This window comes from Ranitomeya imitator, chromosome 5 (assembly GCF_032444005.1).
Source record: "Ranitomeya imitator isolate aRanImi1 chromosome 5, aRanImi1.pri, whole genome shotgun sequence".
Taxonomy (NCBI): Eukaryota; Metazoa; Chordata; class Amphibia; order Anura; family Dendrobatidae; genus Ranitomeya; species Ranitomeya imitator.
Window position 1 is genome coordinate 443,617,211 of NC_091286.1, and position 14,561 is coordinate 443,631,771.

Genomic DNA, 14,561 nt, shown 5'->3' on the forward strand with positions numbered 1-14,561 from the left:
CAGAAGAGAGTATGGCTAACCAGGGTAAACATCGGGTTACTAAGCGCGGCCCTGCGCTTAGTTACCCGATGTTTACCCTGGTTACCAGTGAAGCTGGATCGGCGTGTGTGACACCGATCCAGCGATGTCTTCACTGGTAACCAGGGTAAACATCGGGTAACTAAGCGCAGGGCCGCGCTTAGTAACCCGATGTTTACCCTGGTTACCATCCTAAAAGTAAAAAAAACAAACACTACATACTTACCTACCGCTGTCTGTCCCCGGCGCTGTGCTCTGCACTCCTCCTGCTCTGGCTGTGAGCGTCGGTCAGCCGGAAAGCAGAGTGGTGACGTCACCGCTCTGCTTTCCGGCCGCTGTGCTCACACAGACAGTACAGGAGGAGAGCAGAGAAGCAGAGCGCCGGGGACAGACAGCGGTAGGTAAGTATGTAGTGTTTGTTTTTTTTACTTTTAGGATGGTAACCAGGGTAAACATCGGGTTACTAAGCGCGGCCCTGCGCTTAGTTACCCGATGTTTACCCTGGTTACCGGCATCGTTGGTCGCTGGAGAGCGGTCTGTGTGACAGCTCTCCAGCGACCAAACAGCGACGCTGCAGCGATCCGGATCGTTGTCGGTATCGCTGCAGCGTCGCTTAATGTGAAGGGGCCTTAAAGTTCTGGACTTTATTCAGCGACCAACGATCTCCCAGCAGGGGCCTGATCGTTGGTCGCTGTCACACATAACGATTTCATTAACGATATCGTTGCTACGTCACAAAAAGCAACGATATCGTTAACAATATCGTTATGTGTGAAGGTACCTTTATAAGACTACACAGGGTTTGTGTAATCTCTTACCACGGAGACGCAGAGGAACTGCAGACACAGAATGATAGGAAGCCATATTGAGACCATATGCTATGTGCTTCATTTTTAGTGGGACAATAAAAATGAACTTTGAAGTCCTTCACAGGACTGTAAGGCAGAAAACTTCTGCTTTGTGAATTGTCATGAAGGAATCATTGCCAGTGTAATGGTGGGCTTGAACTGCCTGCGTTACCAGCGCTGTAGTGTAAAGGGCCGATTTGTGTAAAAATTAAGCGGATCATTTCCCCAAATCGCCCATGCTGGAGCTAATGTGCCATAATTGTTTGTCGTTTGTTTTTCCTTGTCTGAACTCATGGAAGTTTATTAGTAGCTTCATTAGATATTTTCATTGATCGTTTTCTTCATGTATCTTTTAGAAATCCCTTATTGATATGTACTCTGAGGTGCTGGACATCCTCTCCGATTACGATGCCAACTATAACACACAAGACCACTTGCCTCGGGTATGTTACTGGTGGGCCGTCACACATTCTTAGATGTATATTTTTATGTGAAAGCTCGTCTAGGTTGTTTATTTCTGTTGTTTTCTGATGTGAGCCTCTATCAGGGGATATCTGCCAAGATTTATACATTTGGCACGTGTCTCCATAAGGGAATAGGTAACATGAGGAATTATTTTTCTGCTTGCACCCATTATAATCATCTCAATGTTTTCATGTACCGGTACTATTAAACATGGTAACGTAATTGTGTGTTGCCTTTCAGGTAGTTGTGGTTGGTGACCAAAGTGCAGGGAAGACCAGTGTCCTGGAAATGATAGCCCAGGCCCGAATTTTCCCTCGGGGATCTGGAGAGATGATGACTCGTTCTCCAGTTAAGGTATCTATAAGGATAAAATTAAATTATATTGATTTTAAAGGGGTTTTCACATAATCATAGATAAAATTGCAAAGTGCATGGAGCAAGCAGCTCACCAATTTTGCCTCTTAAAAATTCTTTTTATTCTCACCAAGGACAGATTTTTATCTTTTTAAGGTAGTGCTATTTACCTTGGTTATTGGTCAGCACAGCCGGTATCAGAGGTGGCAGGTTTCCTAGCCAAGAAGTGCACGCTGGCAGTCACTTCTCTGCTGGCGGACATCCTCCAAGCTGCTCCTGCATATAGCATGGAGAGCACACAGACCTGGCCAGTGTTCCGACACTGCTGCTGGGCCGGACTCTCAATTATTCAGGAGAGGGTTACATATGTCAACCATTTAATTAATTGTTTTTTTTAAAAATTTTTAAGGATTTGCCCACAATGCCACACAAAAAACCCAAAGGACACATTTTTAGTGGCCCAAGGTACTTGCGCACATTAATGTGGCGTATCTGAACTTGAAGCCATGCTCTCTTCCATTTGCCCCCTTGTCCTTGCTGACATATTTAGTAGGTTAGCAGCATAGAGTATGACTAGACGTCTATTACTGCAGGGTTTAATTGCAAGTATGAAAACCCTTTCATCTGTGCAGTATCCCTAGTGCCTCGTGCAGCATGGAAGCAGCAGTCAGGCATTTGGCAGGTCTTGTGCACTTGGCCATATCTAGTTTATGACACTTGCACAACACTACCTGGGTGTCAGATGTATACCTCAACATTTTTTTTGTTAAAGTAGTTTGTTAGATTGTGTGGATGGTTTCTTTAAAAAAAAAAAAAAAAAAAAAATACACACCTGTCCACGTCTGGTATTAAGGCCTAGCGCCACTGCCGTGAATAATACTAAAGTGACTGTTGTTTCATTGTTTTTGGGGAATTTTTTTTTAATGGGAAACCAGATGCAAAATTCAGAATTCATTACCAGTGGTGCATACAGCCTAGGACATACAAAAATCCTAATATCTGCTGGCAGGACAGTCATTAGGTTTTCGTAGTCCTACAGATTCCACCCTGTATTACAGCTAAGCTCCTGCCTGTGTATGCAGTGTATTAGTGCGGGCGATGGAAGGTGAAATTACAGTGTAAGTGTGTAGTACATGAATACTATAATTCCTGCAATAGACAGGGAGTATACATCCACTATTGTTTCAAGAGTACTAAAAAAATAAAAGTGTATTGATAATTTACAAAAATATTGGCTAAATTACATAGTACATATTAAAGCATCTTATTGCAAACACACAGGTGTTTATAGCCAAAGATCCAAAGTGACAGGCATGGGTAATGTAGCTCCGCAATGAATATAGAAAAAAAAATCACCCGCAACAACAATGTCATTGTCTGTATTCATGCGAGATTAAGATCAAAGAATGGGCATGTTATTCTATATTGATAGTACATACATAATTATATGAGGATCATTATATATAAAATGCTAGTGCAGCTATATGGTCATGTTTGGTGTATAGCACAATCTAATAGTATTACTGTGTGACAACAAAGTTCCACATAACCAAAATGACTAACTAGCAGCCACTAATGCCTCATATCTGAGATCTGGAGTTCGCGAATATATCCTGAAAACAAAGAAAATACTCTTAGTCTAGATACATACAAGAAATTACCGTATCCATGTAATTTAGGAGTGTCCGTGTGGACGAATTGTCCTGGTCATTTTTAAGGCTTAGGCCAATTGAATGGTATAGTGAATAATGCTGACAGTTCGGATGATATTGATTCTATATATGTATAGCATGTATCAGAAATGTGTGTGTTTGAGTATTCTTTGATTCCATGTTCTTGCAGGTCACATTAAGTGAAGGACCGCACCATGTTGCTATATTTAAGGATAGCTCTCGGGAGTTTGATCTGAGCAAAGAGTCGGATGTAAGCAAAACTTTTAAAATTAAGGAAAACTGCTTAAGTTTAGTTGTTAGGACTAGTGATGAGCGAATATACTCGTGACTCGAGATTTCTCGAGCACGCTCGGGGGTCCTCCGTGTATTTTTTAGTGCTCGGAGTTTTAGTTTTTCTTGCCGCAGCTGAATGATTTACATCTGTTAGCCAGCTTAAGTACATTTGGGGATTCCCTAGCAACCGGGCAACCCCTACATGTACTTTAGCTGGCTAACAGATGTAAATCATTTAGCTGCGGCAAGAAAAACTAAAACTCCGAGCACTAAAAAATACACGGAGGACCCCCGAGCATGCTCGAGAAATCTCGAGTAACGAGTATATTCGCTCATCACTAGTTAGGACTTAAAAGGGAATTATAAAAATATAATTTCTGATTTTTTTTTATGAGAGCGCCGCAATAAAGAAGGTGAATCCATGCAATGATTAGCTGCACATATAAACCTATGTAAGCGAAGTGTGCTGAGAGCCCACTGTATTACTGTGAGAAACGGCGCTGCCTCCTGCTTGTGATGGATTTCTTCCTGCTGGCTCAAACAAGTATTAGGCAGGATAGGTTTAAGGAAAAAGTGATACAATGTAGAAAACACTGAGAATCCACATTGTGGAATGTGAGATGACAGCAGTTCTAGCTTGCTGATCTATACCTGCCTGCCCGCCCTAACATGGGACTCAGCAGAGCAACTGCAGTTTCTTAAGACTTTGCCCTCTGCAAAATTGGAGGCTTGACAGGAAATGTAGATTGTTTTAGGCAAGGTTTCCACCTTCAGATTTCTGTCAGTTTTTACAAGGGTACTCCGGTGAGAGAGAAATATCCTAATGCTCATACTTTCACATACTCTTAGTATAACATGACTAGTGCTGTTTTCCATCCTGACAGTAGCTGTAATGCTGTGACGCTGGAACTGCTTCTTGGCTCTCCCCACCTCCTCTTCGAAGACGTTAACGTCACACTTCAGGGGGCATGGCCTTCTCCTGGCAACAGCCAACCCCCTGATAATATCACCTTCTCTGCAGTCCTAAATCATGGAGCAGGTCATGCCCCCTGATCTCGAACTGACTACAAGCAGATAGCAAACAAAGAAAGTAGCACTTTGTAACATTGTAGCATGCAAACGTGAAATATATGAAATTTTAATTGCATTACTGCTCTAGTAAACTGGAAAAATTGAGAATACAATTGGTCAATTCTTGTGTACCCAGCAGCCACGATAAGGCGACGCTTGTTGCTGGGAACCTGTCTAATGTGAATCCTCTTTTGGGTTGAAGCCTACATTTATATGGGATGGTAGGATCTGTGGCTGAGGGATGGAGTGCTCAGCCAGAGCCTTATCGTGGCTGCCGGGTACACATGAATTGGCCAATTTATGCGAAGTATCCTTCATTTTTCCAATTTTTAGAGCAGTAATGCAATTCAAATTTCCTTTTTCTCTATCACCTCTCATTGGGGGACACAGGAACCATGGGGTGTATGCTGCTGCCACTAGGAGGCTGACACTATGCAAATAAAAAAGTTAGCTCCTCCTCTGCAGTGTACACCCTACCGACAGGAAGCAGGATATTCAGTTTAGCTTAGTGTCAGTAGGAGGTGGACACGGATCTTTCATTAGACCCTTATCTACCTCAATGTGCGTCGTTTCTTTTCAGGTTTCCGGAGGGATACAGGGTGAACAGTCACACCTGTACTCCCACAAAGAGACTGAGTACGGCGTGTACTGCCACCCCGTATCCTCATAGATCCCTCTCCAGGACCAAGAGCCTAGCACACAAGCATGCTTAGAAGTCCGGTCCTGGCTCCCTCCCCCCCCCCCACTCGCCCACCAGAGCCTGTCGGTTGGAGGAGACGAGGACGTCCATCACAGCTCCGTGGACGTCTCATTCCCCTCAGGTTAGTAGCAGACTAGGTGAGTATTTTCCCTATATCCCCCAGACCTTTTCCCTGCCCACCCTCAGTGTGGGGGAGTAGAGGTTCCTAAGGCGCGCTGCACGACCCTCTGTGGCGGCGCTGACCTTATTTTAATAGGGATCCCAGGGGCCCCTAGATGAGCTTATCTCGCGAGGTGGAAGCCGCCGCACTTCCCCCTTAGCTAATCCCCCTCATCCCTGCGGCCGCTCTTTTCGGCGGCCGCTATGTCACCTCTTACAGGGGCACCGCTTCCCCCTGGGCTGCAATGCATCCTGTGCCTGCGCGGCGGCCTTGGCAGGCTGACGCGCTACTTACTTCCTACGGGCTTTGGCGCTGCGAGGCGGCATCTCCTCTATCCGGCGGCACCGACCTCTAATTTAGGCACCGGCTTCGGCTGGGGCCTACTTCGGCGCCGCGACCCTGGCAATTTCGGTCCCTCTGGCGGCCCTGGCAGGCGGCCGTGCTGCTCTGCAGCGCACTGCTCCGGGGCTGCGGTCTCTTTTCCGGCAGCGCCGGCCTCTAATTTAGGCCCCGGCTTCGGCTGGGCCCTACTTCGGCGCCGCGACCCTGGCAATTTCGGTCCTTCTGGCGGCCCTGGCAGGCGGCCGTGCTGCTCTGCGGCGCACTGCTCCGGGGCTGCGGTCTCCTTTCCGGCGGCGCCGGCGGCCTCTAATTTAGGTCCCGGTTTCTGCCGGGGCCTACTTCCGGTACCGCACTCCTTCACTTCCGCTTTTCTCGGGCGGGCTTTCTCCCGCCCGACAATCTCTTTACTCCCCGCCCACCGGCGCCATCTTGGTGCTCCCGGGCCCATGACTTCTACGCCGCTGCTTGGTGCCACATAGCAGCAGGGCGCACGTTTCAGCAGTCACCATCGGCGGTTCATCCAGACTGCAGCCGAATCCAGCACACGCTTTCTCCGGCGGGGTCCCCTGCATCCTCCTTTGGTTGCCGTCTCATCGCTGGTGCCCTGGACCTTTGCCATGTCGCCGGTCGCAGCTACAGCCGGGAGCAGTCTACAGGACTCTACTATTTCTGTGAGTAGCTCTGCTATGCAGTCTATTACTCCCCTCTCCTGTTCCCCTAACCTTCGGGCGTCATTTAGTGGGTCTGCTCCCAGGCCTATCCTATAAGGAGAGCGTTCCCGTCCTCCTGCTTCCTCTTGTCAGCTGCAGCAGGTCCCTTTCCAGGAGTCCCTACCCCGGGTGAGACCGAGATCCATGACTATCCCTGGCTGGGCTTTTCCCTTTGTCTCATTCTGGGGAGGACCTCACCAGGATGTCACGTACTTGGTGTCCGTGCCTGACCGCAATTTCTAGTGGGTCAGAGGATTCTCTCTCCAGCCCTGTTCAACTCAGGCTACAAGAGCAAAATTCTTGGTTCCTTTTTTTTCGGAGGGATGCAGGGTGAACAGTCACACCTGTAATCCCGCATTATGGACTATGAGTACGCCATGTACTGCCACCCCGTATCCTCATAGATCCGACAGTAGGACCATGATCCTAGCACACAAGCGTGCTTAGAGGTTCGGTCCCAGCTCCATTCCCCACCCACTCGCCCTCCAGAGCCTGTCGGTTGGAGGAGACCAGGACGTCCACCATCAGCCCCAGGGACGTCTGACACCTTTCTTTCCTGGTCCATCTTGCCCTCTGGTCTGGACCGGTGAGAGTCCCTCTTCCTGATCCTCCTCTCTCTCTCTCTCTCTCTCTAGAGAGAGAGAGGGAGACGGGCTTCCTCGGTCATGTTTGCAGAGGAAGTTTCAGATGCGATCAACCAGACCCTAAGCATCATGGATACCTCTACGGAACCCGCAGAACAGGCGGTTTTCGTTTAGACGGTCAAACCACCTTCCAAGGTCTTTGCCCCACACACACTGAATTTGTAGTGGTACTTGCTAGGGGAAATGCGAGCCATACCAGATGCTTTCAGACAGGGAAGCATCTCGGCATCCTATATTCCTTCTGTCCTGAGCTCATCGCTAACTGGACTGATTCCTCGGCAATTCTTGACTCGTCAGTTCCCAGACTGTCTACCAACTCGGCATGGGTTCAAAGGATATAATTATAGATCCGCTGGATAAATCAGCCTTTGAAACGGCTGTTTCTACTTTGTGCCTCGGCTATTGCCTCTACCTGGGTCTCAGGGACCATAGATGGATGGACCAAACAGCCTTGTAAGAGCACCCCGGCTGGAGCTCCTCCGGGGGAGCTAGCTGGCCTGACAGACCAAACTTCCTATGCAGGGAAATATTTGGTATCTGCCTCCCTAGATGCGCGGCTTGTGCAGTTCACGCGTCCAGCAATATGGTGGCCATCCGACGCAGCAGGTGGACTTGTCTTCAAGAAGTCGCCTACCGCCTCTCCTTCCAGGGGGCCTTTCTCTTTGGCTACATGCTGGAACAAATTGTTAATGACGCCATGGGAGGCACGACTTCCCTTTGTCCTTTCGCTGTTTTGCGGCGTCGGAAGATTCCTCTAGCTAACACAGACTGCGATTTCATCTGGCTAGAGAAAAGGCTTTACGCCTATCCCTTCCCGGCGTTTCCACAACTCACCTGGCAGATCTTCCTCGGCATAATTCGTGCTAACGGCCCAGCGTTTCTTCCAGTTTGGGCGGGCATCCCCTGCCTTTTTCAGGGATGTTTGGTTGGCTCCGGTGGAGGACGCTTAGATCAGGGAGGTGGTATCCTCCGGATACAAGATACGGTTCGCTTCGCGGCCCGGAATTGCTTCTTCGAATCCCGCCCTCTGAAAATCCTCCTCTGATCCCAGATTTCTTTGCGTCCATTTCCTTCTTTCTTTGTTCGGAGGTTATTGTTTCCGTCCTACAGCTGGTACGCTTCTCAGGTTTCTATTCAAACCTGCTTGTAGTGCCGAAGAAGAGCTGCGCTGTTCGACCCATTCTGTCTCTGAAGTTAGTTAACAGAAGGTTCCGCCTGCGGCATTTCAAGATGAAGTTCCTCTGTTCAGTCCTGGCTACCATGGATCCACAGGAATTCCTGTGCTCCATGGATATCCAAGATGCCTTGCTCCATGTCCCGATTTTCCTTGAGTATCAGGGGCCTAGTGCTCATTCCATACCTTGTTGTCTCCTCATCAAGCCTCAGGCCCAGAAGAGTCTGACCATCGTCCTCAACTCCCTGTCCCGTTTCTGGTGACTGGCCAACAGAACAAAGTCTTGTCTCGTTCCGAGTCAGCGTCTCGTACTCTTAGGCATGTTGTTCGACACCGCCGGGGGTTTATCCTCTCGAGAAGCAGGCAATTCTCCGCACGGAGTTCGCTCTCTGCAGGGCCCTCGGCTGCGTTCCTTCCGTTCAGCTACGACGTTCCTGTGATGCATGGTGACAGCTCCGTAAGCGTTCTCTTTTGCGCTGTTCCACTTGAGACCAATTCAGCAGGCCATCCTTCCTCAGTGGGACACATCTGTACTGTCTCTGGATCCTCCAGTCCGACCGATTCTAATAGCCTCTCAACTGGTAGCTGTCATCCCCTCTCATTCCCCAGGTCCGGTCCTCCCAAGGCAGTTGGTGACGACGGTCACCAGCCTTCCCGGCTGGGGTACGTTTTCTCGCCATCCGTCATTGAAGGGGGCGTTGGTCGGAGCAAGAGTCCTCTCCGCCGTTCGATACCCTTCAGATAGGGGCCTTTCTTCTATCCCGGAGTCTCTGGGAAAGGCTTCTCAGAGGTCTGCCAGTCAGAATCCAGACGTCCAATGCCTCAGCTGTGGCTTATGTCAACCGCCAGGGAGGGAATCAGTCTCTTGGCAATAGCGACTGTCTCGGCACTATCTGCAGTGCATATCCCCGGCGTGGTTTACTAGGCCGCAGTGTTTTCTCTGCCGCGACGGTCTTGCGGCAGGACAGAGGTCCCTGATTCAAGAGGTCTTCCTTCAAATTTGCCTTGGATGAGGAACTCCGGACACGGATCTCCTGTTTAGGAAGGTTCCACCGTTTGTTTCCAAGTCCGCGATCCTCTTGTTGTGGATACCGATACTTTGACGATTCCTGGGTCGCAATTTGTACTTCCCTTTCTGTTCCTCCCTTCCCTTTCTTCCCAGGCTGTTGAAGATCAAGGCGGAGGGGGTGCCGATCATTCTGACCGCACCACATTGGCCCAGAAGGGTCTGGTTCGCTGAGATCGTCCATCTCCCCGCGAACTCCCACTGGAGGCCCCAGTCTGGTCAGATCTTCTGTACCAGGGACCCATCTGCCACAGAATTCTTGGTGGCTCAAGTTAACAGCTTTGCAGTTGCAACCTTCCATTTTGGCCGTTTTCTCTAGGCAGAACTTGATGCCGGTCTTGCCCTTAGTTCTCTGAAGGGTCAAATGGCAACCCTTTCCATCCTTTTTCTGAAGTCCCTTTCAGAGGTCCTTAGCTACTGGCTATCACGGTACAAAGATTTATATACGTCCCGTTCTCAGATCAGACCTTTTTCTTCAAGGTGTGGCGCATGCGGCTCTCCCGTACCAGACTCCCGCGGATCCCTGGGACCTCAATCTTGTTTCTGGAGGCTCAGTGAGGTTCCCCCTTTGAACCTCCCCATGAGGCCTCACTGTCTGTTCTGTCCTGCAAGGTGGTGTTTCTGGTGCCCATCACCTCCATTAGGCGTGCCTCGGAGTTGGTGGCTCTCCTGTCGCCCCATTTCTTGGTCTTCACCGGGATAAGGTAGTTTTACGGCCTTCGTCACCTTTTCTTCCCAGGTTGGTGTCCTCCTTTTACTTGCATAAAATCGTCCTTCCCACCTTTTGTCCTGCTCCGATCGATTCTCTGGGGCATTCGCTGAACAGGCTAGACCCGGTCATGGCGGTGAGGATCTATTTGTCTAGGACCGCCTTCTTTAGGAATACGGACTGTCTTTTTGTCATTCCAGACGGTACGCCAAGAGGCCTGCCGGCCTCCAAGGTTACGATTGTTCTCTGGATCAGACCTGACATTCAGGAGGCTCACCGGGTCAAGACCAGAGTGATTCCTCCTGGTGTTAAGACTCACTCTGCCCCGGGCAATGGGCGCCTCCTGGGCGGTACTCCATGGGGCATCCGCATTACAACTTTGCTAGGCGGCAACCTGGTGTCGACAGTTGCCAGCCTAGGCGGAAGGATCTTGCAGGCGGCAGTGGTGATTCCTCCGACCTGAATGGAGTTTTTCTGCTGTTCCCACCCCAGGGACTGCTTTGGGACGTCCCATGGTTCCTGTGTCCCCCAATGAGAGGCGATAGAGAAAACAGGATTTTTGGTTGCTTACCGTAAAATCTGTTTCTCGGAGCCTTCATTGGGGGACACAGCACCCTCCCAAATTGAACAGCTCCGTTTATTGTGTTATACTGTTAAGGTTTGTGTTCTTTGAACGCTCTTTGAGTGTTTGAAGCTGTTAGACTGTAAAGCGCTGCTTAAGTTGGTTGGAGCTGTATAAATGAAGATTATTATTATTCTTTCTCTTTTACACGTTGCTTCTCCTACTGCTTTCTCACTAACTGAATATCCTGCTTCCTGTCGGTAGGGTGTACACTGCAGAGCAGGAGCTAACTTTTTTATTTGCATAGTGTCAGCCTCCTAGTGGCAGCAGCATACACCCCATGGTTCCTGTGTCCCCCAATGAAGGCTCCGAGAAACAGATTTTACGGTAAGCAACCAAAAATCCTGTTATTTCATATTTGCATGTTATAGCGCTACTTTATTTGTTGGACATACAACCCCTGGCAAAAATTAAATAATCATCCGCTTGGAGGATGTTCATTCAGTTGTTTAATTTTGTATTAAAAAAACAGATCACAGACACTGCACAAAACTAAAGTCATTTCAAATGGCAACTTTCTGGCTTTAAGAAACACTAAAAGAAATCAAGAACAGAAAATGTGGTAGTCAGTAATGGTTACCATTTTTAACCAAGCATAGGGTAAAGATTATGGAGTCACTCAATTATGAGGGAAAAAAATTATGGAATCATGAAAAACAAACAAACAAAAAAACACTCCAAAACATCACTAGTATTTTGTTGCACCACCTCTGGCTTTTATAACAGCTTGCAGTTTCTGAGGCATTGACTTAATGAGTGTCCAACAGTACTCTCCATCAATCTGGCTCCAACTTTCTCTGATTGCTGTTGCCAGTTCAGCTTTGCAGGCTGGAGCCTTGTCATGGACCATTTTCTTCAACTTCCACCAAAGATTTCAATTGGATTGAGATCCGGACTATTTGCAGGCCATGACATTGACCTTACATGTCTTTTTTCAAGGAATGTTTTCACAGTTTTTGCTCTATGGCAGGAAGCATTATCATCTTGAAGAATGATTTCATCATCCCCAATCATCCTGTCAATTGATGGGATAAGAAAAGTGTCCAAAATATCAACATAAACTTATTGAAGATGTACTGACTGCCATCTCCCCAGTGCCTTTACCTGACATGCAGCCCCATATCATCAATGACTCTGGAAATTTGCATGTTCTCTTCAGGCAGTCATCTTTATAAATCTCATTGGAACGGGACCAAACAAAAGTTCCAGCATCATCACCTTGCCCAATGCAGATTCGAGATTCATCACTGAATATGACTTTCATCCAGTCATCCATAGTCCACAATTGCTTTTCCTTAGCCCATTGTAACCTTGTTTTTTTTCTGTTTAGGTGTTAATGATGGCTTTCCTTTAGCTTTTCTGTATGTAAATCCCATTTTCTTTAGGCGGTTTCTTACAGTTTGGTCACAGACGTTGACTCCAGTTTCCACCCATTCGTTCCTCATTTGTTTTTTTGTGCATTTTCTGTTTTGGAGACATATTGCTTGAAGTTTCCGGTCTTGACGCTTTGATGTCTTCTTTGGTCTACCAGTTTGTTCGCCTTTAACAACCTTCCCATGTTGTTTGTATTTGGTCCAGATTTTAGACACAGCAGACTGTGAACAACCAACATCTTTTGCAACATTGTGTGATGATTTACCCTCTTTTAAGAGTTTGATAATCCTCTTTTGTTTCAATTGACATTTCTAGTGTTGGAGCCATAATTCATGTCCACTTGGTGCAACATCTCTGCAAGGTGTGATCACTCCTTTTTAGATGCAGACTAACGAGCAGATCTAATTTGATGCAGGTGTTATTTTTGGGAATGAAAATTTACAGGGTGATTCCATAGTTTTTTTCCCTCATAATTCAGTGACTCCATAATTTTTACCCTATGCTTGGTTAAAAAAAAAGTAACCGTTACTGACTACCACATTTTTTTGTTCTTGATTTTCTTTTAGTGTTTCTTAAAGCCAGAAAGTTGCCATTTGAAATGACTTTAGTTTTGTGCCATGTCTGTGATCTGCATTTTTTTCTACAAAATTAAACAACTGAATGAACATCCTCCAAGGCCGGTGATTCCATAATTTTTGCCAGGGGTTGTATATGAGATGGCTGCTCTTAGTAAGCACCTGTAAACACCTGATTTCTGTTTGGAAGTGACGGTCAGTGTTTTGATATTAGTATACTTAGGCTCTCTGACTGAGCACCTTGGCCTTGGGTGTTTTTAATTGTAGCAGGATCCTACATTCCCAGGAAGGAGAATTGCCTTATTGTGAATGATGGGTACACATGAATTGGCCAATTTATGCCCGAAGTATTCTCAACTTTTTCAATTTTCTAGACGGTCAGTCTTTTGATCTTTACAAGCTGGTAATATGGGGGCTGGCAGCTACTAGCAGCAGGGATCAGGCCAAGAGTTCTGATTTCAGACTGAATAGGAGAGCAGCAGGGTGCTGGCAACAGGGATCAGGCTATGCCCCTTGAAAACAGACTGAATACAGGCAAACACCCGGATTGCCCCTATCATAAATGGTGGACGCCTATGAAGAACTTTTTCTTTTCATTTTGTAATCCATTTGTCTTGTTGGCTTCAAAACTGCATCAAAAACCTGAATGTGGAGACCTAGCATTAAAAGGGTGTTCCCGTCTCCAAGTTCCTATACCAATATATATATAGTAATAAGCTATGTCACTTACCCCATGTGCAGGGCATAGCAGTAACTTTGGTCTCCATGGTTATGACCACTTATATAGTGACAATTGTTAGTGGTCTTAACCATGGATACTTAAGCTAATGTAATTTCTTGAACATGGGGTAATCGACATAGCAAATCAGAGGAACTATACTACATTTCTAATTGGAATATTAAAGGGAATCTGTCACCTCATTTTTCGCATATAAGATGCAGCCACCGCCATTAGGGGCTTATCTACAGCATTCTGTAATGCTGTAGATAAACCCCCGATGTAGCCTGAATTATACTCACCCAGCGGGGTGGTCTGGTCCGATGGGTGTCGCGGGTCCAGCTCCTCCCATCTTCATGGGATGACGTCCTCCTCCTTGCTTTTGTTGCGGCTCTGGCGCAGGCGTACTGAGTTGCCCCATTGAGGGCAGAGTAAAGTACTGCAGTGCGCAGGTGTTGGGCCTCTCGGACCTTTCCCGGTGCCTGCGCACTGCAGTACTTCGATCTGCCCTCGACAGGGCAGACAAAGTACACCTGCGCCGGAGCCGCAACAGAAGCAAGGAAGAGGACGTCATCGCATGAAGATGGGAGGCGCCGGACCGCGATGCCCATGGGACCGGACCGAACTGGGACCGCCCCGAACCGGGACCGCCCCGAGTGAGTATAATCTAACTTGCTTTTCTTATCTTTCAGGTTACATCGGGGGCTTATCTACAGCATTACAGAATTCTGTAGATAAGCCCCTAATGGCGGTGGCCGCAGCTTATATGCGAAAAATGAGGTGACAGATTCCCTTTAATAATCATAATATATTATTGATTCTACATATTGGGTTATGATGTTAGGGATGGGAATAACCCTTTAATCATACCATATCAGAAAGGAATCAATACAGCCTTCTGTCTACTGGTGTCAGCTGACTGCTGTATTGATTCCTTTCTGAAATTTACAACAACAGCCACATTATTTTTCGTTAATGGCCTATTCTGTTCCATATATTCAGTAAAATGGTGCAGTTCTAGCTTGCCTATGTGATACACAGGAGCCTAGGGGTTGTTAGTTTGTC

At 47.3% G+C, this 14,561-nt stretch overlaps 1 protein-coding gene across 8 annotated transcripts in view; it reads left to right on the forward strand.

The window, feature by feature from the left end:
- The window catches only part of OPA1 (OPA1 mitochondrial dynamin like GTPase), a 165,737-nt gene that overhangs the window by 73,952 nt on the left and 77,224 nt on the right, over window positions 1-14,561 (forward strand). For all 8 annotated transcript variants that reach the window (XM_069727167.1, XM_069727170.1, XM_069727163.1 and 5 more), the window contains 3 exons: window positions 1,223-1,309; window positions 1,572-1,685; window positions 3,528-3,608. In XM_069727167.1, coding sequence (XP_069583268.1) covers window positions 1,223-1,309; window positions 1,572-1,685; window positions 3,528-3,608 — 282 coding nt within the window. The remainder of the gene's footprint in view (window positions 1-1,222; window positions 1,310-1,571; window positions 1,686-3,527; window positions 3,609-14,561) is intronic.